The following is a 27,063-nucleotide window of genomic DNA, read 5'->3' as shown; positions in this document are numbered from 1 at the left end:
TATACTCTCCTCTAGTAAAAGGCCACTGCTATGGAAGCTGCTGTTTCCTCTATCTTCTCCATGTCACAACAGTAGCTTCCTGGCTAGACTGTCCTGGGCAAGAATCAAGTGAGAAGACAAGGCAGAGGTGTGTAATGACTGCTTGTGCCTGGCTCATGGGGCTCACTGGCTCCTATTACAAGAGGCAAGTAGCACTGCTGCAGAACAGCACCTCCCCCCAGCAGCAGCTGCAGCTCAATAGATCCATCCCTCCCTCCCTCCACAAATACAGGAGACACTCAGCTGTACAGTCAGAAGACATGGCCTGAACAGCCATTCGGAACTGCTCTCAGGAAAAAGGAATGTAAATTGGATGTTCCAGTATTGGTCTTCTGTTAGAGAATGGAGTTACAATGTACTCATTTCCAGAATTTAAGCTGATGTGAGTGGCTGAGTATATTTGGGAATATGTAAGGTAGGGAAAACCAAAAACAGGATCTTGGATAAGTTAATTTAATCTTCTTTATCACTTCAGCAATCCTTTTGCAAGCAATGTTGGCCTATTTCATTGCTTCTTGATTGGATGCAGAAAGGAATCAACTTTACAACACGAAAGATGCTTCTTCAGGAGATTGATACTAAACTGAAACAGACAAAGATTGCAATCACAGCCCTGGACACTACATATGAACAGATGGTAGGCTGTGTTAATAACTTGGAAGGCGAGACTGGCATAGCAGATCGCAATGCATTTTAATGAACTCTGTTAAAACTATGAGGATCGAGTGTGACTATATTTAAGTGCTTGTTCCTGATCTTGTAGTATTCAAAGGAAAAAATTGTATTGCTATTAACAATGAAGAATCAAACACGATTTGTAGAATATCCATGGAAAGAATTAATAATTCAAAAACCAGCAAAACTGGAAAAGGAAACAGCATGCTGATCTATAGTTTGTGATTAGATTTACTGAGGTTCCTGTTTAAGAATGGAACCACAGAAGGTGAAATTAGGTATACTTATAATAATTTACAGTTAATTTCATTTTCCTTTAATTGTTATTTATACACAGGAACTGTTTCACTAGTGAGTCTGGCAGTGATTTAGAATTTCTAATGCCAGAAGTGGCGTTTAACCTCCTCAGAAGTACAGTATCTACAGCAACACAGAAATGAAACCATACGCAGAGACTGGTTCGGAATAGACATTGTCAAATGCTTCCTAGTAAGCGCTTTATACCTCTCTCTACAGAATTAGGATATTAACATTAACATTTGTCTTAAAGCTCTGATTCAGCTCAATTGTCCACACTTCATATATTGTATAATTAACTTTTCCTCAAGAGTTTCCTGTTTTATCTTTACAATCAAGAAACATACATGGATTGATCTGAAGCTGCCTTTTGAGTGATCAGTATACTCTACTTTGCAAATAAAGTGAATCATCTTTCATGAATTATCTTGTTGCAGAACTGAATGTTTATAGTTCAATGGCTAAAACTGTACAAGCACTGGGGTGCTCAGGGATGTCTATGTGCAGAGTATAACTGTACATTCAAAGTAAGGAAAGTATGACAATATAATGGCTATTAGAAATTCTTATAAATCTGTGCTACATATCTGTACGTACAATCACAACACTGAGTTGCTAAACAGCTGTGTTCTGATATCTGTTCCTGATTTACAGTCTCTCCAAATAAATGGTTGTTCTCACTGATGCAACCAAGGAACGTGTTCTAACCCAAAAGAGTGGCTTTCGCTTGGTCTTCATGCTTCTAAGCTCTCAATAGCTTTTGACTTCGCTCTCAATAAATAATAATAAATAATAAATAATAATCTCCTGCCTGACATTATCTTTCTCAAACTTGTACTTTTGATTCACTCTGACATGGCTGTAGAACATCATCATCAAATATTAGCTTGAACATCTCTTCCACCCACATCTTAGATTCGATTTCTTACACCTTCTGTTGCCATTGTACATATTATAACTACCACTCCTGTAATTCATTCGTTCCTTTCTTCGCATCTTTTTCTTCTGCTGTACTTAGTGTGCAAATTTCGCATTCAAATAGTATAATTAACAAAATAAAGTAACACAACAGCAGAGGAACAAAATAATTTTTCCATTAATAGCCATTCTAGTCACTCATCTTTTATCTCTTTTTCTTCATCATAATAAAAATCTACAATATCTTCAAACTACCAACACACTGATACTATCACACTAGACATTCTGGAGCAAATTATATAGAAATTAATCTTCAAATATTCCTTTTTAAAGTCCTTTATATTTGTTGAATTGCATTGTTAATAAAATCCAACCTCATACTTATTTTCCCCACTGGCAGACCTGCTCTGTAGGTAGTAGCAGGCTTGCCTGAAGACAATGTGAGGCTTGCTTACCTAAAAATCACAATTAGCTATTTCTGCTATAGCAGAAGTAAAAAAGAAGACAAAAAAAGACTAGCATTAGAAATCCTTTGTTTCTCTAAATAACAATTTTTTATAAAAGGATAAGAAAAAATATTTTAAAAAAGTTTTTAAAAAACAGTGCTCTATAATTCCTTTCACATTATGCTGTGGTTGATCATGAGATTATAAATTGCACTGGATGCTTTTCAATTGGTTTCTAATCTACTATTTTTTTAACTTTTTTAAACTGTTTCTCTCTTTTTGGAGAGAAACTGTAAAGATTATATATGAACAAGACCAACAGAATGCAAAAAAACTGGTTTTCATATAAACTAAGATTTGATCCATTTAGTTTCTAATTCATCCTAGCTATAATTTTGATGTCCAATGGAAACTAAAATGGCCTTGCATTTTTCTCACTTTTAAATCTCAAATTTGTTTAATAGGTAAAGAAAATCAGTGAAGTTTGGCTAATGCCAACTTTTTTTATTCTTCAAAAATTAATACTAGTTTACAGAGAGTTTCATGAACTTATTTTCAACTTAATTTCAAGAGTTATGGTTTCAATAATGATTTAAAAGTTCACGTAAATACATGTATATGGGTTCATAATACTTCTACCATAAATTAAGACTATTTCCTTAATTCCTTCACTTCGGTATTTTTTTTAAAGTTTAATGCAGGTACTTTTACTTGATTTTCTATAAAAGCAGCATTTTAATGAGTAGGTTTGAAACCATTAGTTGGAGATTATCTGCTACAGAGAAAAACGAGTATATTTTACCTACTGTTAAACATAGTACTATCTTAAAGAACAAAAGGGAACTGTATCTGATTCTGTTGGAACTAGAATGAACACAGCCTGCCTTTTGGTCACAAACAGTTTAATTATCTGTGTGTGTTCTCCCTATAACTCTATTCTGTAAATGTTGCTTATGGGCAAGTTAGCAATTTTCAGCTAGTAAGGAAATATAGAGAGTCTACAACGGTCTCTAATAAGCATATCTGTCATTCTTTGGACACTGATGATTTTGTCAGATTTAGGTAATAAGAAGTAGCATTTAAAGCTACAGGTCTTTCATTTCCTTCTTCCACAGATAACTGTATATAGTAGCAATGCAATATTTTTCTTCTTTTAAAACACTTCTTTTTCACTAAACTATAAATCAGCTTAAACAAGTATGCCAGAAATCTCTAACCACCCACAGAAATCTGACGCCAGGTGTCATTTGCAGTGGAAATCAGCCTTCGTGAACTCTCTAGTGTAATTAGTAGTTTGTTCTGATTACCTTCCAGAGCGTATTTCATGTCCTGGGCAAACAGAGTCCACATGATTTCAGCACTGATTTTTCCCATGTTCAGCTCTTGAGGGAACCTGCAATCAATCACATTACATCAGTTCATCTGCTTCTAGAAAATACGCTTACACATGCACAGCAGAAAGGCAAAAATCTCCACAAAATAATTCCTCTAGCATTCACTTACTATATCTTTTCTTTTGAACAATTATAAGAATCATTCAAACTTCAAAAAAAACTTCACTTAGTCTAATGTTAGGAACTCAAGTAATTAGTTGAGTGTTGCACAAATTCTTTCACAGGGCATTTTAAATCGAGAAACATACATCACAGAATCACAGAATGTCAGGTGTTGGAAGGGACCTCAAAAGATCATCTAGTCCAACCCCCCCGTCAGAGCAGGATCACCTACAGTAGGTCACAGTAGAGTAGGAACGTGTCCAGGCGGGTTTTGAATGTCCCCAGAGGAGGAGACTCCACAACGTCCCTGAGCAGCCTGTGCCAGGGCTCTGTCACTCTCACAGGGAAAAAGTTCTTGTAATGTTTTTGTGGATCCTCCTATGGTCTAGCTTGCATCCTTTGCCCCTTGTCCTGTTATTGGACATCACTGAGAAGATCCTGGCTTTGTCCTCCTGACACTCCCCCTTTATATATTTATAAACATTAATGAGGTCACCCCTCAACCTCCTCTCCTCTAAGATAAAGAGACCCAGCTCCCTCAGTCTTCCCTCATAAGGGAGATGTTCCACTCCCTTAATCATCTCTGTGGCTCTGCGCTGGACTCCCTCCAGCAGTTCCCTGTCCCTTTTGAGCTGAGGGGCCCAGAACTGGACATAATATTCCAGATGTGGCATCAGCAGGGCAGAGTAGAGGGGGAGGAGAATTTCTCTCAGCCTACTAGCCACACCGCCTTCTAACACACCCCAAGATGCCACTGGCCTGCTTGGCCACAAGGGCACATTGATGGCTCATGGTCATCCTGGTGTCCACCAGGAGTCCCAGGTTCTTTTCCTCATGCTGCTCTCCAATCTTGCAGATAACTCCTCAACTTCAGATGAATCAGATGGCTTACAAAAAATCTGAAACATTGGCTCAGATGTTTAGCAGCTACAGATTTTCCTTAAATACCTTATTACACCAGAAAATAGAGAAGTTGTCTGTGAAGCTATGTTAGTTTATAATAGACAAATCCAATTTACTGTTTGAAGACTCTCACCTCAAAATATAGATAAAACAGTAAAAAAATAGTAGGGAGAAAGATGCATAGTTTCCATTCAAAAATTTAGTTTTGATCTTATGTTTCATATCATTGAAAACTATCTCTTTTTACATATTTTTTACTGTTATCAAGTAGTTTTTCCACAACTCTTTCACAGAGTCCAGTTGCTTCTTATTCTATGTAGAAGAATAGCTTTAATTTTTCAGTTACTATCTTCGCTGTTAGTTACTAGCAAAAGCTGACATTCTACTAACAGGCTATGTTTCTTATTGCATTTAAAAGGAGAGCTATTGTCCTTTCCTTAAAAAAAAAAAAGCTGTCAGGCTGTCTTCACTGCAGGTGACATTAATATGAGCAGTTCTCAAGGCAGAGATGTGGGTCACACAGGTACAGAGCAGAAAGTACTGCACAGAACCTCTGAGTGGTAAAATAATTGTTTATCCTGCAGTGGTGCAGTGAGAGCCATATGAATACACTAGCAGTTCACCATGAACACAAAAAATCAAAGACCATCTTCATGAGGAAACACACAGAGCTTGTCTTGAGCTTATTATACCACCTCAAATTAGCAGGGAATTTGATCCAAAGTATTTTGACCTTTTATTGAAGCACTAATCAAATTCAGAAAATACTCTGTAATACTTTTTGTAAAAATACAAGAATTTTAGAAGTTCTTAATGCCAAAGAATGAATGAGAATGATATGCTAGATTAAGGTGATAGCAATATGATCTCAGTATTCTTTCCAGGGATTTATTTGACCCTGATCATATATCTGCAAAGGAAAAGCACTTAAACAGCTCATTAGCTCTGTCACTTTAATACGAAGCAATTGCTAGCTCAGATCACTGATATGCCTTCTTTATGCTAATGGCTGCTCAATTACAGAACTCTGTTAACACAAAATTAATTTTTGTTCAAATGCTCAAATGTACTTCAACTGTCTTAATTTCTTTATTTCCAATCCAGCCTGAGTTCTCTCACAGCACTAGATGTGAACTTTGACAACGTTCCTCTGAGGAAATATTTAAAAGTTGATTTAATATTGACATGGTCTTTTGTCCACAATGCAAAGCTGGACATAATACAAGGCTGGGTCTGATAAAAATGGCATTTGTTTCATTTGTGCTATATATATGTGTATACATTTTAATTTGTGAAAACACACATACAAACTGCAATTATCTTCTCACTATGTTGTTTAAATTACTGTACTTGAATACAGTATCCTCAAATTGAGTTCATGCCCAGAGACATCAACTTCTGTGTCCCTGAGAAATAAAAGCTTACTGCAGAATCGTCAGCTGAACCTCCCAATGAAATCCTTTCCTCCAACGGCTGTCATGATTCTGAGGGTATGGATATTTGCAATTTTATCATTACAGGGATACATTTTTGCAAACAGCCCTGCAGGACTGAATGCCCCTCCCATACATCCTGTCTCATTTTATCAGACACAGTGAGCTCTCAGCAGGAGATTACTGTGACCACACAACAGAAAGTTCCCTGCGTTTTAGTGCAAAACTTTTACTTTCTACATGTAATAAATCTGCTTCATGACACCTATGCTACCTGTAGGTGTATTTATTAGAGACTCAAATAATAGATTTTTAAGGTATCCAAAGTGATTTAGTAATCTAAGCTGGACAGTTAAATTAATCAACATCTTCAACCAGTGAAACTGATTTAACATGTTAATGAGCTAGTACCTGATATACCTGTAGATGTCTGTGTTGTGATGTTAGCCATAAAATACACTTCTCCAAGCATTAACATGCTTGGAAATGACATCACATAGCGTGCCAGTGTTCAGATAGACTTCATTTCATGGAAGTTCCCTACAGTTTAATAGTTTCACTTCCAGATAATTTAATTCTGATTCAGAAAGTAAAACAACTTGCTTATCACAACTACAGAACTCTGGCTTCAGCACTATCCCAGGCTCTTCTGCACCCAATGATAACATTGCTTTTCCACTTCTTGCATTTATGAACAATACTCATATCAGAGCTGGTAGTAAGTGGAATCTCATAAGCAAAGCAAACTTCTAGTTTTCAATCCTGCCTTCACAAGCTGGAACGTTTGTTACTGCAGCAACACCCAGCTCAGCCAGGTATGCATGATGGCAAATGTGGAAAACATGGACAGCAGATTGGACATTGTTTTGAGCTACTGCAGCTATTTTTATAAAATTTTTGAACAATTTAAGCTGGAATGGACATCTGAAGGTCATCTAGCTCAAAGCAGAAAGAACCTCAAGGTTATGTCACGTTGTTCTGGGTCTGTACAGCTGAATTATGAGTACCTACAAACATTAAAATGACACATCTTTCTGGGTAACATATTTCAGTGTTTGACCCCTCTCACTCTAGAATGTGGATTTGCTCCTGTGTATCTAACAGGTGTTTCCCTACCAGAAAACTGTTCTCGTGCCTTTTACTGTGCACTTCTGGAAGTGGTTTGGATCTGTCTTTTCCTTATTATTTTCCTCATTAGGAAGTTGAAGAATGGAATCAGCACTGCCCTTAGCCCTATTTTTCTCAAGCTGTACAAACTGCTCCCTCAGCTTCATTTGCTTCACACATCATGTGTTCCATTCCCCAAAGCTTCCTGGTTGTCCTCCATTGTAGTTCTCCAGCTTGACAATGCCTGTCTTGTATTGGGGAACCAAGACTAGGAACAATCATCCAAATGCCGTGTCACAAATTCTGACCATAAGGAAGCAATCACTTCCATCAACCTGTGGGCTGTGGTCTTCCTAATGCAGCCCAATATAGAATTGTAGAACTGTTTAGGTTGGAAAAGACCTTTAAGATTATTGAGTCCAGCCATTAACCTAGCAATATCAGGTCCATCACTAAACCGCTTCCCTGGGCACCTCATCTATGCATCTTTCAAACACCTGGATGGTGGATGGTGAATCCACCACTTCCCTGGGCAGTCCATTCCAGTGCATTACTATGCAAAATACTACCTACTGGGCTAGCAGCTTTATTCATGAAGGTAGCAGGATTTGGCCTCTTATGGTCCTTAAATTGCTAAAATGATAACTGAGCTTTCATAGCACTGTGTTTTGATTAACATTCCTCTCTTGCATGAAATTTGTTTTAGTAACAAATGTCATGGTTTATGAGAGCTCCCTTATCAAAGCCTGAAAAGAGGGAATTAAAAATACGCTTAGAAATAAAAAAAGAATCTTTCAGATTTCCATAGATTAAAAAAAATAAAACCTAAATGACCTCCTAATTTCTTATTCAAATCAAACAATGATTTATGTATTTTATATATAAATCCAAGAGAAATTCATTGAAATAGGCATTTTAGAACATGTCAAATAATCCACAAAAGTCTCAGTTATCCATTTCACTTCCATTTGACAGAGTTCTTATGCAAGTGCGTGCATACTAAAATAGATCTCAAGAAAATAAGTTAAAGCCTTGCCCAACTTCAAATAGGCAAAATTTTGATGTACTTTGTTAAACATAGCACAGCAGAAACAGAAGCTCCTTTCCACACTTCTCTTAAATGTGTAAAGAAGCAAGGTTCTTCATTCTGTTAAAACCCACAGTATCTATCAGTGAAGCTGGTTCAGTTTCACTAATTGTAGCAGAGGTGGCACTTTTAAGCAGACAAGGTTTTAGATATTTCTTATACCACATCCCAGACCTTGTGTTAATGGGCACAGAACAAGAATCCATTGACCTCTGTGCTGCTGCTAATAGAAGATGCATTGCTCTTTCAGCTACATTATTGTGCAGGACCTAGAGTACAAGCCAGTGATAGTAAATCTTATTAGACACCACAATCTGCATCTCCTGCACCGTGTCACGCAGACAATGACTTTGCAGATATCATTTAGAGGAGCATTATTACTGATTCCAATACAGGTGTGATGAGGACAGGCTGCCTTAGACTGAGTTTGAAGTCTAATGTCAAACATACACAAGCATCTCTATGGTAAGTATAAATGTCAATACAAATTGGTCCTACCAGAGCAAATAGAGAAACCAACTGTAAAATGACAAGCTTGAAAGGAATGTTCCATTTAACTCTACCAGCAGAACTGTTCATGTGAACAATGTGGGAAATGTCTGTATTATTGCAATGAATTCATTTTTGTTGATCTGATTGGTATGAAGCCATTTGTCATACAGTGACAAGCTTGTTAATGCCTGCAGGACTTTTTTCCAGCCTTTATTCTTCTCAGAAAGAATCAGGAATGCTTCTAGTGGCTTACCATCTAACAGAAGTCACTGGACAATGCCAGCAATTTTTACAGTACGCTTCTCAGCTCTGGTACTTGCTGAGTGCTTTGTACCTTATGTAAGGGAAGAACTAAAAATTGTGTCATGTCTACTTCACAATTTAAACTAACATATCTGGTTTTTAATCTCCCTAAATTATACTATGTATTTTAAACAATCTACTCCATTGTTATAATACCATTTGTGCATTTGATTAAGAATATAAGGTTCAAGCACAACCTGAGACTGCAGAATACTGATAAAGACTTTATATCTTCACTTATTTAAAGGAAAGAAAGAAATCAGAAGGCAATGAAATCTCTTTCAACTTCTGGCTATCACCAGGAGTTTTCTTTGATAATTATACTGTGGGTCCATAAAAAGTATGGTATTTTTGTATAAACATACAAGCATATCTCCACGTACACTCTGCCTTTCAGTATCTGCCCTATTATGGCTCAAAGAAACTTGTTCTTGCTCCTCCCTTCAGACCATTCAATTAAATGCCACTGCAGACACCTCTACTAATTGTTCAGCCATAATACAAATATAAGGTGCAATTTTAACTATGACCAGATTGACTAGAATCTCTCAGTAAAATATCTCCAAAGAGTTAACACTTTTCCCTAGGCCCTCATCATGTCACATTTCAATTACGCAACATCTGTTCCTCCAGCCTTAATATGTGAAATATATTCCTTTGCACTCCTGTATTTTCAAAACCCAGCACTCCTTTCTCCTCTTTCTGCGTCTGTTGGTTGGTTCTCTCTTCTCTACTAGTGTTTCAATAAAAAAATTACTCAACTTCTCCTGGTTATTAATTGTACCTCCCTCATCTTCAATTCTGAGATGTCAACTTCTGTCTCTGGTAAGTCTAGGATATTGCTTTCCAGTTTACGAATTTTCACGTGAGCCTGGCTAGGCTTTCTCTCTAGCCAGCCATAATCTTGAAGAGGGTCAGACACATGAAGAAGTATAAATACATCCCTAAAACTCTATTATAATGCATAAAAGAGTCTCAGCATGATTTGAACACCCTGTGTGCCAAGCTACTATTCTAACAATAATATCACACTATGTCATTCAACTTTCCTTTCTGACTATTCATTATTATGCTTGCATAATATTTTGCTACTTATTGGGATGGTTCATAAACCACGTCTTTAGAGTTACTAAAACAAAAGGTTGTTTTTCCAAGATCAGAGCACTAAATCTTTATCAAACTATGTCAATGTTATATTTTGTATTTTAAAAAACTCTCTAGCTAGATTCTATTTAAAATACAGCTACTGATTCAGATGCATTTTTTGTCCTTATTTTAATAAATCCACAATTCTTAATTTTTATGGGGAAAATAATTACTTACTGGTTCAAGATGGGTGTATATGCTGTTTTATCTTCATCTATGATGGTGACCATGAGAGTAATAAGTTGGGCCCAGAAATCCAAATTCTTTGTTGTTGGTCCCTGTTCTTCTTTAGGAACTTCTTGTTTCTTACTCTGTTAAAACAAGATCGAATATTTTTTACATTAGAGAAATTTGAGAAAATATTATGAGATTTCCACCAACAGTTTATTGCTTGGTTGGAAAGAGAGATGTATTAAGAATCTTCAGAAATTTTGGACTAAGACCGCCTATCCAATCTAGAGAAGATCACATGACAGACTGTACCTGGCTGTGGATATATCAAAAAACACACACAGTGCAAAGGCAGCCAGGTCAGCAAGGATCAATAGAGACTTGATTTTTAGTGCATGTCCACACTTCAGTTAAACACATTCTTTAATTCTTTGTGGTGCTGAAATTGAGCGCAGCTAATTTTTAGCTGCCAATTTAGTTCTGCCAAGGCAGAACTTCTGTGTCCTATACAATAAATACTGAACAAGTCAATGATAAGGAACATTTATTGTTTTGTTTTGGATTATAGGCTGCAGTTATTTGTCTTAACAGCTGCTTTGTTGTTCACTATAGATGAAGAACTGGTTAAATTTCCCTGTATTTTTTACGCAGCCAAAATAACAGAGTCTATTGCCCAAAGTATTCTGCACCGAAATTTTTCTGGGACTCATAGATTGACTGGAAGAACCATAAAATATACAATTAAGAGGGGCAGAGGAAAACACAAAGTAGGAGAGGTTAAAAAAAAGAAATCTCTAGACAAATAAAATTACTAGGAAAACATACATAAGGATATCCAAACAAGATGCTTGCAAAGGTATTGTCTTGCCAAGGATTTTAAAGCTGTAAGCAAACCCAATCTGTTATTCGATTCCTTTTTTATCCAGGGAAACATAATTTTTGTACAGTCATTGTAAATGAAGAGGACTGCAACCAGTTTCACATCCAAACCAGAGAACCTGAAATGCTCTGTCACATTTTCATAGTAAAGAGGAAGGGCATGACACACTGATACATCAGATGAATTACCAACATGAGTCTCCAGTTGTTAATTAAAAGTTGGCAAGTAAAGCAGTGGTTTTTATACCTCTTGACTAAAAGCCTGTTTTTTGCACCTTTTTATATAGTCATAAGTATGTACTAATATTCACCACTTACAAACTTCTATTGAGAATTTTATACTAAGCCACTAAAACACGCATTTGCAGCTAGCTTCTGTCTCTACAGTTTTGATTTATGAATTCTTAGTCTACAGTTTCCTAGACAAAAGCATTTTTCAGTTCTTTGCCTGACAAAGGTATCAGGCTCCTTATCAACATCTAATAAATAACTTCATAGCAGAGATCCAAATAAGAAAAGATATATTTCTATCTCTGTATGGACACACATAATTTCTGTCACAGACGTATGTCTGCACATGCTAGGTCTACACGTGCTCTTCTGCACAGCTGTCAGACAGAAAGCGGTCTTTTCACTCAACTAGTAAGTCAGAGAAGAAACATGCTTACTATCCTGCAAGTTTAAACATACATTCGCTGAACTCATTTGTAGGCTAGATATGACCACTTCAATGGACGCTTTATCTCTCTAAATAGATATGGCACTATATTAGAGTCCTAGTGAATTAATTAAATGTTATCTTAACCTTGATTAACTTTTATCTATTAACAGCATTTAGAATGGCTGAACACTAGACTAAGATTTTTGTGGTCACTGTGGAATATTTCAGAAAAGTATTATTAATCACACTGCTACATACTCAGCTGATCTACAGATGCTATAACTTCAGTGTCTAAAGCAACCAAAATAAATATGAGGTTCAGAAGCAGTTACAATGGATAGTGTGACTAGTATAACTGGCAATTAACAACCACATATGTGAAAAAGAGTGCTTTTTAAACAGAAATTAATATTTGAGCATTTCCATTAGTAAGAGGGGCTTCCGCTGGTGCGCATTATCCATTTATTATAAGACCTGGTTTCTATATCAAAGATTTATTTCTAATATGCTATTTTTTATCTCAGAAACTAGCACATGTTTAAGCCAAAACAACTGAAAGGCAGTTGTAGAAGACAAAGTCCGTTCACATTTAGTTCAGCATCTTATCTAAGAATTACATTTTACAGTAAAATTCTGCAACAGCATGTAGGTAAGGGAGCTATTCACAACTGTGAATGGGAATTCATGTTGTTTAATATAGAAAGTAAAAAGTAATTAATTTACAATGTAATAGTTACATAAGGAGGCGCAGGCACTTATGTTTAATTCCTGTATGGCTTTGCTAAAGTCTGCTTTGGTGATAGGGGCTCACCAGCAGTCTGTTGGTGAACAGTTAGTAAGAATACCCTCTTATTAAATGAAGTTTTTCTTTCTCTGTGGTCTCAAAAAACTGCTCTCATTTTGGAACTGTGATAAGAGCTCATGTCTCAGCCTTGTGATTTATTGCCATATCCAATCAGTTCTCAATAGTATGTATCCTTTCACTCTAGGAAATCATATCATACGCACTTATATGGTATTTACAGTCTATCAGAAATTGTGGAAAAGCAATTAAATATGCCAGGATTAGTTTGCACACAAGCAGAGTGTACGCTTACAAACTACACATACAAATTTTTTTGAGTTATAAACATGGTGTATTAAGTGGAAAAAGCTTAACCTGATAATAGTAACTTTTTTTTTTCCCCCCACACAACTTATATCCATTAGAAAGAAACTGCCAGTACAAAACCATGAACTAAATACCCAGTATACCAGCTAGTACCACATTGGCACAACTACTGTGACAAGATATATGAGCTGCTGAATACTGCTTATCATTATAGAGGACAATACTGCGATTTTTAAAAAAACACATCTGAAAAGGTCAGGAGGAACACAAATTCTCAATACATCGAGATGTCAAAATCACTAGTTAACAGGTACCACGCACAATTAATGACTTTTTAAAATAATGATTTTTCTGAAGTTGCCTGTCTTTCATTTTAGGTGGATACATAATTCACTGAACAAGCTAAAATCATAGATTGCTCTTACAGCAACAAAGGGAACATTCAGGAAGTATTGATATGAATGAAAGTTTGCCAATTAGCAAAATTTTTGCCAATTAGTGAATTAGTCTTTTCCCTTTTCCCCTGCTTAAAAGAGCTTGACCCCCTGTATTGTCAGTTGGGGTGGTGATGCTGTCCACATGCACTTAACTGTGAAATACCATAGAAAGATACTGTAGTAGATCCTACACTTAGAAGGTCAATAGCTAGCTGGCCAAAGGCAGAAAGAACAGTAATATTCCTAGAAGGCATCTCCTGGCAGATCAAACAAACACTAACACCAGATGATGCCTTACCATCAAGACATGGCACTCCAGGTTTTTATATGGTCATGTTAATTTACTTGGCTACTTCTTGCCTATAGAATGGCTCTAAAGCTGTAGCATACCATATATCCTTTACTGTAAAAAAGAGTCAAGCAACAACATGGAAGTGGCAAACTTATATAATGAAATATTTTAAAAAATTGGACTACATGAAACAGACATGAGGAATAAATGTGATTGCTTGGATGCTAATGAATATAGCTGTTGACTTGATTCTGCTTTTAAAAATGATATGTTTTCATTATGTTTCTCCAAGATCATAGAGCTCAGGACTGCGAGCATGGGACATTTTTGATCATTATATATGCAAGCAATACATCATGTGGCAGTTCGGTACCAAAATCAATTGCTGGAATTTTAATATTTTCTTACAAGATAACAATGTAGAGGGATTTTTCTGAGTTAAGAAAAAATAGGGCTAAACTATCAACAAGCAAACATATTTTGCATTCTAAAAACTGGCTGAGGGCAGAGAAAGCAATCTCAGGCACAGGGTGATGCAGGATTAAAATCTACATCTGTACTATCCTGAGACAAATCTGTAAAAGCTGGTTTGAGGAACACAGGATTTACAACTTCTCTCATTGTTTTTTCCAGTTTGAAGGACAAAAGCCTGTTTTTCTTTTGCTTTTTTAAAAAATTTTGTAACGTTCTGTGCAATCAATACGGAACATCTGTATGGGTGCAACTTTGATAAATCCAATCCTATAATTTCAGAAAATAATCTGCACAAAGATTGCCCAATGCAAGTCCCAAGCTAAGTTTCAGAATATACTATTGTTTTTAAACAAATAACGACAGAATGGAAGCTCATACTTCTAATCTTTTGGCCACAATGTGACCAGAAACAGGGGGTGAAACAGGGGGAGGACAGAACTGAAATGCAATAGTGAGGACGTTCTCACTATTAGCATATTCTGTTTGGAAACAAAGTTTGTTTACAGCATGGATAAATACATGCATGGCCAAATTAATCTATATAGAAAGGAAGTACCTTGGCATCAACTTAAGTACGTATTCAGGACGCTCAATGGTTTTACATACCTGAAATAATGCCTGCACTGTGACTGCTGTACCACTAATTGCACCATAACCATCAATCCACAGGAAGTATGAGGTTAGATGCAGAAATCTGTCTGTGCACTTCTCTCAGAACTGTCAGTGTTTCACTCAATTCCAAGTCAATGTTTACTGATAATGAGTCTCAAGCTGTATTATGGAAGGTCAGCTTTCAACGTGCAATTGCTTTTGCCAGTATTCAGGCACAAATTGGACTTGAAGCAACTGCATACAAATACTCAGGTTTTCATACCCTCGGGTCTCCTAACACAGGAACCTGAATACTGGTTTGTATTGTTGTCTGGGAATAATAGGATAGCCCAATCACAAAGTATAAATAATTAAATAATAATAATCAATAAATAATCAAAGCAAATTGCAAAGATCTATAATCTGAACTACCTTTAAAAACATTAGGTATGTTCACAACTAAAGGGCCTGGACTTTGAATTAATTGCAATCTCACAAAAATTAATATTGATTAGACTTTTATTCCTTATGAGCTAATCTGCATGGAAGGCTCAGGAAAAATTCAGATTTATTTTGCTCATTGTTCTTAATTTGTAACCAACCTTTATCAGCATTCAGATTCCAGCACTGAAAAATATTTTGGTTTTTAGAGATCTAACATTATATGACAATAGTTCAATACTATGCACCTAGAGTTAAAATAGGAATATATGGCATTGGATAACAAATCAGTTTGTTCACCTTTTCAGATGACAATACTACTATATCCTTCCTTACTTCAAGGTTGAAGGTCTATGGCTTTTCCTACTTTTTCTTTTGCCAGATCTTGCTGCTGCTGGATGATGAGCTGTTCTCTTGACTTTCTAACCAGTGTTCTCAGATAAACTTCTAGCAAGCAATTTCATCTAAGAATTGGTCTTTCTCTGATAGAGAAGTCTCAGAACAGGGTTTGAAATATTGCAGCAAAAATGTATCCTTCTGATTCTTCAAAGTACTTTATCAAAGGTTTTACTAATACTGTGGCTAATATACTGCTCACCAAACATGATGCTACAACATAAGGAGAAGTCTCTAAGCACCCTCTACATGCCAGATTTGAAGAGGTTAGAACCCTTTCAGTGCATTTAAATCAGTATATAAATATAGCAAAGTGCTTCACAACGTATTACTTGGCATCGAAATTTCCAAGTCTGAAAAACAGGACTCGCTGGGGTAAAGTGCTTTCACTACCACACAACTTTATTTTCTACTTCATGCTTTTGAATATGTTTGGAGATCATAAATCACATGACTCATGATTCAACTCTTAAGGAGTATTTTTACAAGAAATAACCATCTACCAATTTTTTATCTTTTCTACTAAAGAAAAAGAGGTACACCTTCAAAAAGCAACTAAGTGGCACCAGTTCCAAAATCCCAAATGGAAAAGTGACCAGGGACTCACAGATGAATACAGCAAAACAACCAGCTCTCAAAGCATAGGTCCATCCACATGCTGGTGTACAATATCTTGTTAATACAGAAGCTTTGGTTCCCAAAGCTAGTACATTATTGACCTAAGCAGAGAGTAAAGCACTGTGCTATTACATCAGTGTTAAGACATGGCTCTAGAACTAGTCAGTTTGTTGCTAGCCACTTGTCTTTCTGCACCATACTTCACTGTGACAATACAAAGACCCAAGTAACAAGCAAGGGAAAAGATCTCCAAAATCAGGTAGAATTTCAATACTAATCTGCTGAACAGGTGTCAAATATAGAGTGTCCCAGTGTTTTTTGGCAGTATACTAATGCTATCAATCATGAAATTATTTGTAGTGATCAAGAGCTCTTCAGGGAACAGGAAGAGCTTGATTTGCATTTTATTGGCTTCACTCAGTGGACAAGACTGCAAAAAGAATTATTGAAGGCACTTTAGTCACTGTAAGCATCAGCCAAGATTTCAGGTTTTTTTTTGTTCTCCTAAGAAAATAGAAACAGTGACATATTTGTAAATTGAGTCAGAAAGTTAACAAATTGCTTCCTAAACTATTTTTCAAGATATTCTTTTTTTCAACACAAGACAGCTAGCTCTGCACTCAAATCAGTGTTAATTAACAAGAGAAAATACTACATCTGCTGCATAAAGAATTAGGTAGTTCCTCATCAGAGTGCCTTGTCTCAAATAATGAAGACAATAATATACATGTCTGTAAAACTGTCAAGATACAATATTTTACTATCTGTAGTACTCATTTGTTTTTTTGTCATCAGCTGTTCTTTGTGTTCTGGTATGAAACTGTAGTATGACTTTTTTGCATACTGTTAGCATTTACCATGCTTCACCCCAGGAAATATTGCTATTCACAAGGGGTGAAATTCTGCTGCAAGATATTTGCTTCATAACAGTGGTTTGGTCTCTGATGTGAAGGTAGAGAGTAATAAAAAGAAGAAGCAGGGATTGCTGAGTATATTTTGTGATTTCTTTGTTACTCTTCTTATAGTGATAAATTTCCCAGAAAACCAGCTTATGCACCCTCCATTTCATTATTCATTGTTCTGTTTTCACCATAAAATCAGATAATTACACAGATTCAGGCATTAAATATTTTCTAGAAATACTGTGGCAGGCATCTTTGAGAATTTTAAGTTGAAGACAAGACCAAATACATTAAGTGATTAACACAAGTTACATGCAGAGATACTATGCATGAGATGCAGGAACCTACCACTTCTGGCCACAAGGCAATCCTACTGTTCAAGTAGTCTGTCTAGGTACCACTTTGTCATAACATCCATAATACGATTCAGGCAAGAAATGAATCATGGCAAAACCCTGAGCCTGCAGTGGGCCTCAGCAGGACAACAGCTGCCAGTCCTTCCCCTGAGTGAGAGCAGGCGGTGACCTACATATGAACGATTTCTTCTTGCTCTGGGCTTCGTTGATTTTAGTGCTCACTACTCACAGCTCAAATCTCAGCCGTGCAGCTAAATCATGAACCTCCTGTGCTGCACCACCATGAACTCCTTTCCTCTCTCTAGAGGAGACCTCATCTCATGGGGAGGTAAGCAGAGGTAAGAGAATGGTTAATGAAGAAGGCTTAAGAGTGGAATTGTTATGTTCAAGGCTTGGGAGCTGAAGTTAAGTTTTCGGACGTAACGGGAATCCAATATCAGAAAATAAATTTTCATTTCAGAAAAGTTAAATACATAGCATGTACTACCTCTCCTGAAACTCAGGAATTTGTATTTTGGATTCAAGTGAAATGTGCTTTCAGATAAAATTTGATGTCTTACATAGTATAACTGTTCCTTTCAAGTACATACTATACAGCAAACATGCATTTGCCAAATGACTTAGTTCATTCCTTTCAAGGCAGGAATAGTCAGTGAAATACCATTTTTCCAGTGTACCACCCAGAAGGCAAAAAGTAAGGAACAAGAGGTGATGTGATAAAGCAGCAATTCTCCTTTTAGATGGTTGTACAGTTCTGCAGATACAAATTTCTTAATTTTAACATCACTTATAGAATAAACTCTGGCCATGTCATAACCACCACCCCCCTTCCCAAATTCTCAAGGCTTTTGCATTGCATTTGGAGTACAAAAAATGCTATGATATTTTTTCATTGCCTGATGAACTAATATTAAGAAATGTTACAGAAGTACCCCCTGGTTTCTTGAAGCAATTACCAAAGCTTGGATCCATATATATATTACAGGTGTTAAAATGTAAAACTGGAAAGACAGTATATTATTTTCAGCAAATTATAATGCTTATTTTCTAAAGCTACTGAAGTATTAGATTTTTAATTTTTTTTTTCCAATTATGGATCTTAAAGGAGTAGTAATTAATCTAATGTCATCATCTTCCTTAAAACCATTGGACACTCTTACAGTCATGTCCAATGTGCCAAGTAAATTCTGAGTTAACATGTTAATTTTGAAACTCATCTTGCCAAAAATTTTAGAATTCATGGTCATCTGTGGGTTTATGTATTGCTCCTTTTCACATAAATAGAATAAAAATAACCTTAGTGCTTTGATACAAAAGTACACTGGAATTCTTTGTATTTAGTTATGATAAACCAACAGTAACGAATGAGCAACAGCATGAAATAGGTTCATACTGGCCTTACCTGGTCCACTAACTGGGAGTAGAGATCATAGCAATTGTCAAAAATGTATTTATAAGTTGAGTCTAGGCAGGCTCTGACACAGTCTTTCACCACAGTACTGGCTCGAGGTGGGCTCTGCAACTCAAGGACCTAATAAAATGTTTCATAAACGGAAGAATGTCAGAATGAGCTTGAACACAAAAAAAATCCATGTGTTGCAATGAATGTAATTCTGTAAGACAGAACTAAAAGTGTTGAAATATAATAATAAAAATATTTAAAACTGTGTTGACCTATGGTGATCTTAGTTTAAAGATGAATTAAAACATATTCTTCAACTATGCAAGTAGAATTTTATCACAATGCTTTATTTGAGCGAAATTATTCATACAATGGAAGAGGCATACGTGCCCAAGGGTTTGCATTTTTAGTTTTTCCACTAGAGGTGGAAAACATAAATGTTTTTTCATTACTTAGGAAATAATTAAACCATATAATTACGTGCTGTTCTCTGAATAAGAATTTCAGCCAAATAGCTCTTCTTTTTTAAAAAGCAAAGAGTTCAGCTCTTTACTCCACTTCAGGATACATTAATCTGAACTTCAACTTAATAGATTATTTTAATTCTCTTTATTTAGTGTCTAACAATGAAATCACATGTTATTGTGACAAATATTGCTTTGTGTTTCTGTATTCTCATCCAGGAATACTATGTACCGTTCCATTCTGAAAACATTTCAGAACTTGACAATCATCTAGAGTGACTAAGGCAAGTAGAGTTATGAGATCTATTTTGCTGTTTGACATATGATATTATGATACTGCTAGAAAAAGATTATTCTTTGTGACACATATTCCTCAGGAGTTCAATTGAGTTTGCTTCATATGACTTGACCTTAAGCCAATCAAAATGTAAATATTTTTTTTTTTCCCTTCAGGACATGTAAAAATAATTGTTAAAAAAAAAAGGTAGTTGTTTATTTTTCAAACATAATGGCTTTTACCACGTTGTTAATACAAAGTATGAATAAGATAACTTTACTTGGATGATCTTCAGTAATTTAAGAGAATTTAAACCTGAAGAAGATTAATTGATGAAAATTACTAACTAGAGCATGATTTTTCCTAGGAAATAAAAGGCCAGAGCATTTTAAATTTTTCTGAGTCATTGTGCAAACAAAGGAAAATACCTTCATACGAAAAAAAGTAATGCTGGTAAGCAGGTCCACAGTTGATTTCAGATCCTGGAGTCTTTCAGAATTGCTGGCAGGAAAATTATCCTGGTGAATCAGGAAGAGAGGAATAACGTGAAACTGGAGTTACAGGTAGGATCCTCGAACAGCTAGGAAAAAAACATCTGCGAAAACAAAAATCCTGCTTGGAAGAATTAGCATGTGTTACCTGTATTCTGCCTGTAAGGAAGTTAGTGGTGAACATCCCTTAGACATGAACAGGAACACATCAGATAATGCTCCTGAATTTGTAATATGAACGATTTAAAATATTGTAATATTTCCAAAACATTAATGGAGTACAAAACACTACAAAAAGACTAAAAAATGCTATTGATAATCGTTTATGGGTTCTCAATGGTACATAAATCACTTGTAGGTATAAATATAGTAGTAAGCTTAATGAAGAAATCATAAATGAAATTTTTGCTATGATCTCTAGGTTAACAGGACGATCGATGAGAAATAGTGTTATTTAAATGCTTCTTACTAATGAAACACCAGCCAAATATCCTCATGCTCCTATGTTATCTGGATAACATTCTTCAAAACCGAAAGATGCTACAATGAGGGTATCTGCTGCACGAAGGATACTGTCTTAAAAACTGAGTATGTTCAACTTGGCCTACTTCTAGTGTCTTGGGGTTCTTTTAAACATTGTCTTTATCCTTCAGTTTTAGAAAGCAGGCCAGATGAACAGAGAGATCCTGGAGCTGGAGGCTGCCATTCCTAGAAGTTGAAAGGACAGCCATTGCTGATGGAACACTGATTGCTTTTGTATTATACAGTAGTTTCATTTTCTAGCGGAATGGAAAAAGAAAGGGAGTTCAGAATGTTCTAACTGGCAGGTATTCAGTGCCTGCTTCTTTCCTGAACGGCTGGGTTTGGAGCATACCTCAATGGAAAGAGCTTTCATGAGGCAAATGTGAAACTGGAATTCCTACTGTGTAGAAAAAGGGGGAGCCATGTCTCTTTCAACATTCCTAGGATACTGGAAGTTGTAGCAAAAGTGTCAGTCTCCCAAAATAAACACAGCACTAACTGCAATTTATACTACATGAGTCAGTGAAGACAATTCACAGATCAATTAAGTTATGGATTAATTTAACCAAAGCTGTTGAATCCTACTTTTCCTTGAACATATGCTCCTACCTTGACCAGTTCATAGCTTTTGGAAAGAAAATAACTTTTTCCAAACTGGAAAAATATTGTTATTAAACTACCTAAATTCTGTAAGGTTTTAGTCCAAAGGATTTGGGGTTTCATGTCAGCATCCAATATCTTAAGTTTCTATTCCACAAGAGGGATTAATCTCAAACTTCTTTTAGCAGATAAAGTACACAGGGATATTTACACAAAAAAACATTTTAGTTTTTCTTGAGACAGAATACATTGCACATACCCTGTATTTAGATAAATCAATCCTCAGAGAATTGTGTAACTGATCCAGTAGTTTTATGAACTTTTCTCTCTGCAAAAAGAAAAAAGAATATGTTGTGTTAGAATTTGTAGGTTCCCATGACTGGTGGGTTTTTAGAAAGCTGCTTTCCAGACTTAACTTACTCGAAAAATGTGCTCGTCTCAGATCTGTGTTTTGAGGCCAGGCAATGTATATTTATCACTTTATGTTCCCTTTGTATTCTATATTGTGGTTTACCTGGCATGCATTCAACACTGTGCAGCTGCGTGACAGATTAGTGAGATGAGACGGACTTTCTTATGCAGCATTTTTCTTTCTTAATGATGCACTGTTAAATATCTCAAAGTATCTAGAAATTGAAAGCACTGCCTGATATCTCAGATCAAAAACTCAATAACATCATCAATTCAATATAAAGTCCAAAGTTTTAAGTTATTTTAACACGGCTTATTAAAAGAGAAAAGTTTGGTAAATTTTTATTTGACTTGCAATTGCTTACACTCTTGAAGAAAGCACTTCCTCCTCCCTTTGTGTAAGAAACGATGCTCATTTACCACAGAATTTGGTGTAAAAATATGATAGAAAATCATACGTCAGAAAGTGGCTTTTGTATGAATAAGCTAAGTAATACTGTGCAGTTATAGGTTTCCCTTTCAAATGTGGAGATTAACTTGTTGATAGATGAAGGTGCAGTGAAAGTATTTTGCTGTGAGATACCCAGCTGAGTCGTGCCATTCTCAAGGAAAACTTATGAGAGTTTCTAACTACCAATCTTGATGTTAGAACATATTCCATAGTCCACTGCATAAAATTGTGCAGAAATCCTTGCCAGCCTATGTGAAAGCAGCAGGCTTGTGGAAGTAGCAAGATCTGATAGCTCTCAGAACGCATGACTGTATCCACGTTATCCCTGAAACATGATTGTCACTAATATGAAAATGGAGTCCTTTGTGCATCGTCTCTCATCAGTGGAGCACTAGCTTACACAAAAAGCCACTAATTTGGCACAGTTCCCTTAAGGGATCAATCAAGAGGGAACTTTTTCTGACATGTTATAAATCTGTAGTGAAATATTCAGTCAGCCAATTCCTTCCCAGCTGTAGCCTGAGGACTTGAATTTGATGAATGATGTGCAGCTCTCCACTAACAAATGCCTTTTGACCTGACAGAGAAAAGCAACCTAATATTTTGCCTATGAGTCAATTGTTTGAAAAAAGAGCTTCAAATCTCTGATGCTTACTACTGTCTTTCCATCCATCTGTTGAACTATGAATTGGATAGGAATTTTGCGTCAAAGGTAAACTGGCATTAATATTGAGGGGAGGACCTAATCTCCATCCAGTCTGAGGATAAAAGTAGTTCTGATTTTTAGAAAAATGGAAAATAACATTAGAAAATACAGCAAAAACACTCTAAACTTCAAAAGCTAGATCAAATTTAAGAGTCTAATAGAGCCTGAGCACTGAAAGAGTAGCCTTGTTTCAACAAAGATGTAGAGTCATCCCATAATAAACCACCAATTAGCTTATAAAAGAAAACTTGAATAATAACAGAACAATATTGTGCTGTCATGGTAATACAATAATTAAATAATAAATATTCGGATAGTGCTTTTGTCTATAAAACTTTTTTTTTTTTTAACTTTATAACAATGGAGCAATGTTAACGCTGCTCTTTCTAGCAGCAGGACACAAAGCTCCAGGTCAAGAATATGCTGTCTCCAAAATAAAGACCGAGCCCTGGGTATATTTATACATGAGTGCTTCCACCAGACTTAACATTCAAAGGAAAAATAAATTCATATTTCAAGTAAATATTTCTCTAAAAAAAATTTACCAAGTGCACCTGAAAATAATGAATTAATGGTTTTCTTTTAAAAAAAATAATCAGACTTACAGTATCTCTTAAATTTGAAAATATCTTAACTTTAGTAGTACTTTAGAGTATTTAGAAACAACTGGTAACTATTTACAACTGTAAATAGTAGCATCAGATCCTAAGAACATTCAGGATTCAGCAATAATAATAAAAAACCCCTGCAATCACAGTATGACAGTATGCTAGGGATTGGAAGGGACCTCAAAAGATCATCTAGTCCAATCCCCCTGCCAGAGCAGGAACACCTAGATGATGTTACACAGGAACGTGTCCAGGAGGGTTTTGAATATCTCCAGAGAAGGAGACTCCACAACCTCTCTGGGCAGCCTGTGCCAGGGCTCTGTCAGCCTTACTGAGAAGAAGTTTCTTCTCAAATTTAAGTGGAACCTCTTGTGTTCCAGCTTGATTCCATTACCCCTTGTCCTATCATTGTTTGCCACTGAGAAGAGCCTGGCTCCATCCTCGTGACACTCACCCTTTATATATTTATAAACACTAATAAGGTCACCCCTTACTTAGTCTCCTCTTCTCCAAACTAAAGAGACCCAGCTCCCTCAGTCTTCCCTCATAAGGGAGATGCTCCACTCCCTTAATCGTCTCTGTGGCTCTGCGCTGGACTCTCTCCAGCAGTTCCCTGTCCTTCTTGAACTGAGGGGCCCAGAACTGGACACAATATTCCAGATGTGGTCTCACCAGGGCAGAGTAGAGAGGCACGAGGACCTCTCTGGATCTACTAATCACCCCCCTTCTAATACACCCCAGGATGCCATTGGCCTTCTTGGCCACAAGGACACAGTGCTGGCTCATGGTCATCCTGCTGTCCACCAGGACCCTCACGTCCCTTTCCCTTACACTGCTCCCTAACAGGTCGTTCCCCAACCTATACTGGAACCTGGGGTTGTTCCTGCCCAGATGTAGGACCCTACACTTTCCCTTGTTGTATTTCATCAAGTTATTCCCTGCCCAACTCTCCAGTCTGGCCAGGTCTCGCTGGATGGCAGCACAGCCTTCTGGCGTATCAGCCACTCCTCCCAGTTTAGTGTCATCAGCAAACTTGCTGATAGTACACTCAATTCCCTCATCTAAATCGTTGATGAATATATTGAATAATACTGGCCCCGGTACTGACCCCTGAGGGACTCCACTAGATACCGGCCTCCAGCTAGACTCTGCCCCATTGACTACGACTCTCTGGCTTCTTTCCTTCAGCCAGTTTGCAGTCCACCTCACTACCTGATCGTCCAGCCCACGCTTCCTCAGTTTATCTGTGAGGATGCTGTGGGAGACTGTGTCAAATCACTCTTTGGTATTATTATTATACAAAGTGATTTTTAAAGATGTAAGTTCTATTACAAAGGTAGTTATGCATGAAATGCAAACTAATATTTAGTCTCAAATATTTGATGCCTTGTATGAAAAAAATATAATGCTTTACTTAATACACTGTTTGCTACAAACAAAAACTTGTTTTAGCATCCAGGGCAGATCTTCTTTAAAAACTAAACACTTGGACTTTTTTCCAAGCACAGACTGAATTATTTTACTGAGCACATTCTGATAATACTTCTGATTTCTGATGGGAAGACAAAAGCGAGACCATAATTAAGTCTTTCTTGGTTTACTAGTCCAAATGTGTAATTTCATAATGTTACCTTGAAAAGTCCAATAATCATAATGTTTCTATTATTCTTAACACTAGAGAAGAGCATTAGTGCTGCTAAAACCACTTCAAACAACTATAATTTATATTTAATAAATGTTAATTATGTTTAATATTTTATTTCTTGTCAATAACTGGAATTTCAGAAAACATCATGTTTTCATAGCTACTTTTAAGTGAAAAATAGCTTTGATATCAGCCATGAAAATAACAGCCATACAAAAATAAAGAGGAATGAAGGCATTTTTTAGCATCAGATTTTGTTTATACTCTATCTCTGATTATATGACATGTAATGGTAGAGATATGAAAGCAACCTACTTCAATTGTTGCTCTTCCTTCCTGCTGTCATCTCGCCAGTGAGGGTAGGTGAACAAATCACAATACAGGGTGAATGTATCTTTATTATTTATCATATTCAAAACTAGGAAGTCCACACTGTGAGATACTTCCCACAGAAGGGAAGTTAGGAACAACAAAAATACCAGCATATCCTGACATGCTGGTATTCCTCCTCAGATTTAACATCTAAGTCCAGTACTTGGACACTGCACCACTACTTCAGCAAAAATCAGAGGCTCTTGTGATAAAAACAGTATTTATGACTAGATCTGTTAAAATAGAAAGTCTACTTACCCCAAAATTAGTAGCAGCAAACCGATCTGAGGCAGATACATTAGTTGCGGCTGTAGTATGAGCATAGAAAGCATTTATATTGGCCAACAACGTGCTCATAACGGCTGGAACACCAGGGCACATATATTTAGAAGACAGACAGGAAAAGTGCCTACAATTCAAACAAACAGACAGTTACTAAAGATGGCAAAGATTCTGTTCTTTCTCTCACCACAATTTCTTTTCAGCTCCAATGATGTAACTTTCAACCTTCTTCAGGGACAACTGTGCTGACACACATGAGGAAAATCCAGACATACTTGACATAATTGCCACTTGTTGCACATTGATATTTTCAAAGTGAACACATAAGACTCACATTTGCTTCTTTGTTAATCCTACACACAAACCCATGATTTAACTATCTTAATTGCTATTAGGCAAAACATTTATTATTTAATCCAAACTTAAAATCGAACACAAACTTATCATCATAAAAGGCTGCACAGGAGATCTATACTGTAGTGGAGAAGGATTGAATTGATGTTAACAAAACACTCAAATTAGAAATTTACTGTGCCTTGTATTTTAGGCTACATTATTAACGAAAAGTGAGACATGAAGCAACTTCTGGGTTGACCTTGATTTGATTTAGGCCATAACTGAAATTGTTACATGTTGACTCTTGACAGTAAAGTTTAGATAACCAGTCTGTTAAACCTGACCTAGCCAAAACCAGCACTGCAATGTAGTAGCACTGTCCACTTGTTTAAAACAACAGGAGATGCCTGCTTATTACGTAAGAAAACACAAGAGATACAAGATGGATCAAAGATCTAACACATGAGCAGAGTGAACATCATTGCAAAACACAAAAATCTTAATTCCAAAGTTTTTAGTTAAACAGGATTGGGAGGAAGATAAAGGTATAAAGAGTGCATAGAGATAGGAAAAAGAGGGAGATTAGCCAGAGATAATGGTAAAATGAGTACGCAGTCAAACAGAAGAGGATGAAGAAACTCCAATCACTCTGGAGCTCTCAGTATGTCTGAAGGTCCTTATTTGGCAGCATGCTCCTGTTAGCTGGGGTCTCTGGCTCCCCTCTACCATTTCTCCTTGGGAGCATAAGGCAGAACAGTGTGCTAGCCTGAACCATGGAGGCAATGGTGCTGTCCAAGAAAAACTTAACACAAGGTACAACTGAAT

At 36.4% G+C, this 27,063-nt stretch overlaps 1 protein-coding gene across 1 annotated transcript in view; it reads right to left on the bottom strand.

Moving 5' to 3' along the window:
• UNC13C (unc-13 homolog C (C. elegans)) overlaps window positions 1-27,063 on the bottom strand; it is a 136,504-nt gene that overhangs the window by 46,137 nt on the left and 63,304 nt on the right. The window contains exons 13-18 of the mRNA XM_009869223.1: window positions 25,879-26,029; window positions 21,687-21,755; window positions 20,243-20,332; window positions 19,074-19,202; window positions 10,520-10,653; window positions 3,683-3,768 (exon numbers count right to left, since the gene is read on the bottom strand). Coding sequence (XP_009867525.1) covers window positions 3,683-3,768; window positions 10,520-10,653; window positions 19,074-19,202; window positions 20,243-20,332; window positions 21,687-21,755; window positions 25,879-26,029 — 659 coding nt within the window. The remainder of the gene's footprint in view (window positions 1-3,682; window positions 3,769-10,519; window positions 10,654-19,073; window positions 19,203-20,242; window positions 20,333-21,686; window positions 21,756-25,878; window positions 26,030-27,063) is intronic.

The sequence above is a fragment of the Apaloderma vittatum genome, unplaced genomic scaffold (assembly GCF_000703405.1).
Source record: "Apaloderma vittatum isolate BGI_N311 unplaced genomic scaffold, ASM70340v1 scaffold9145, whole genome shotgun sequence".
Taxonomy (NCBI): Eukaryota; Metazoa; Chordata; class Aves; order Trogoniformes; family Trogonidae; genus Apaloderma; species Apaloderma vittatum.
The sequence above is the reverse complement of the archived record's forward strand: the minus strand, read 5'-3'. Positions and strand labels throughout refer to the sequence as shown.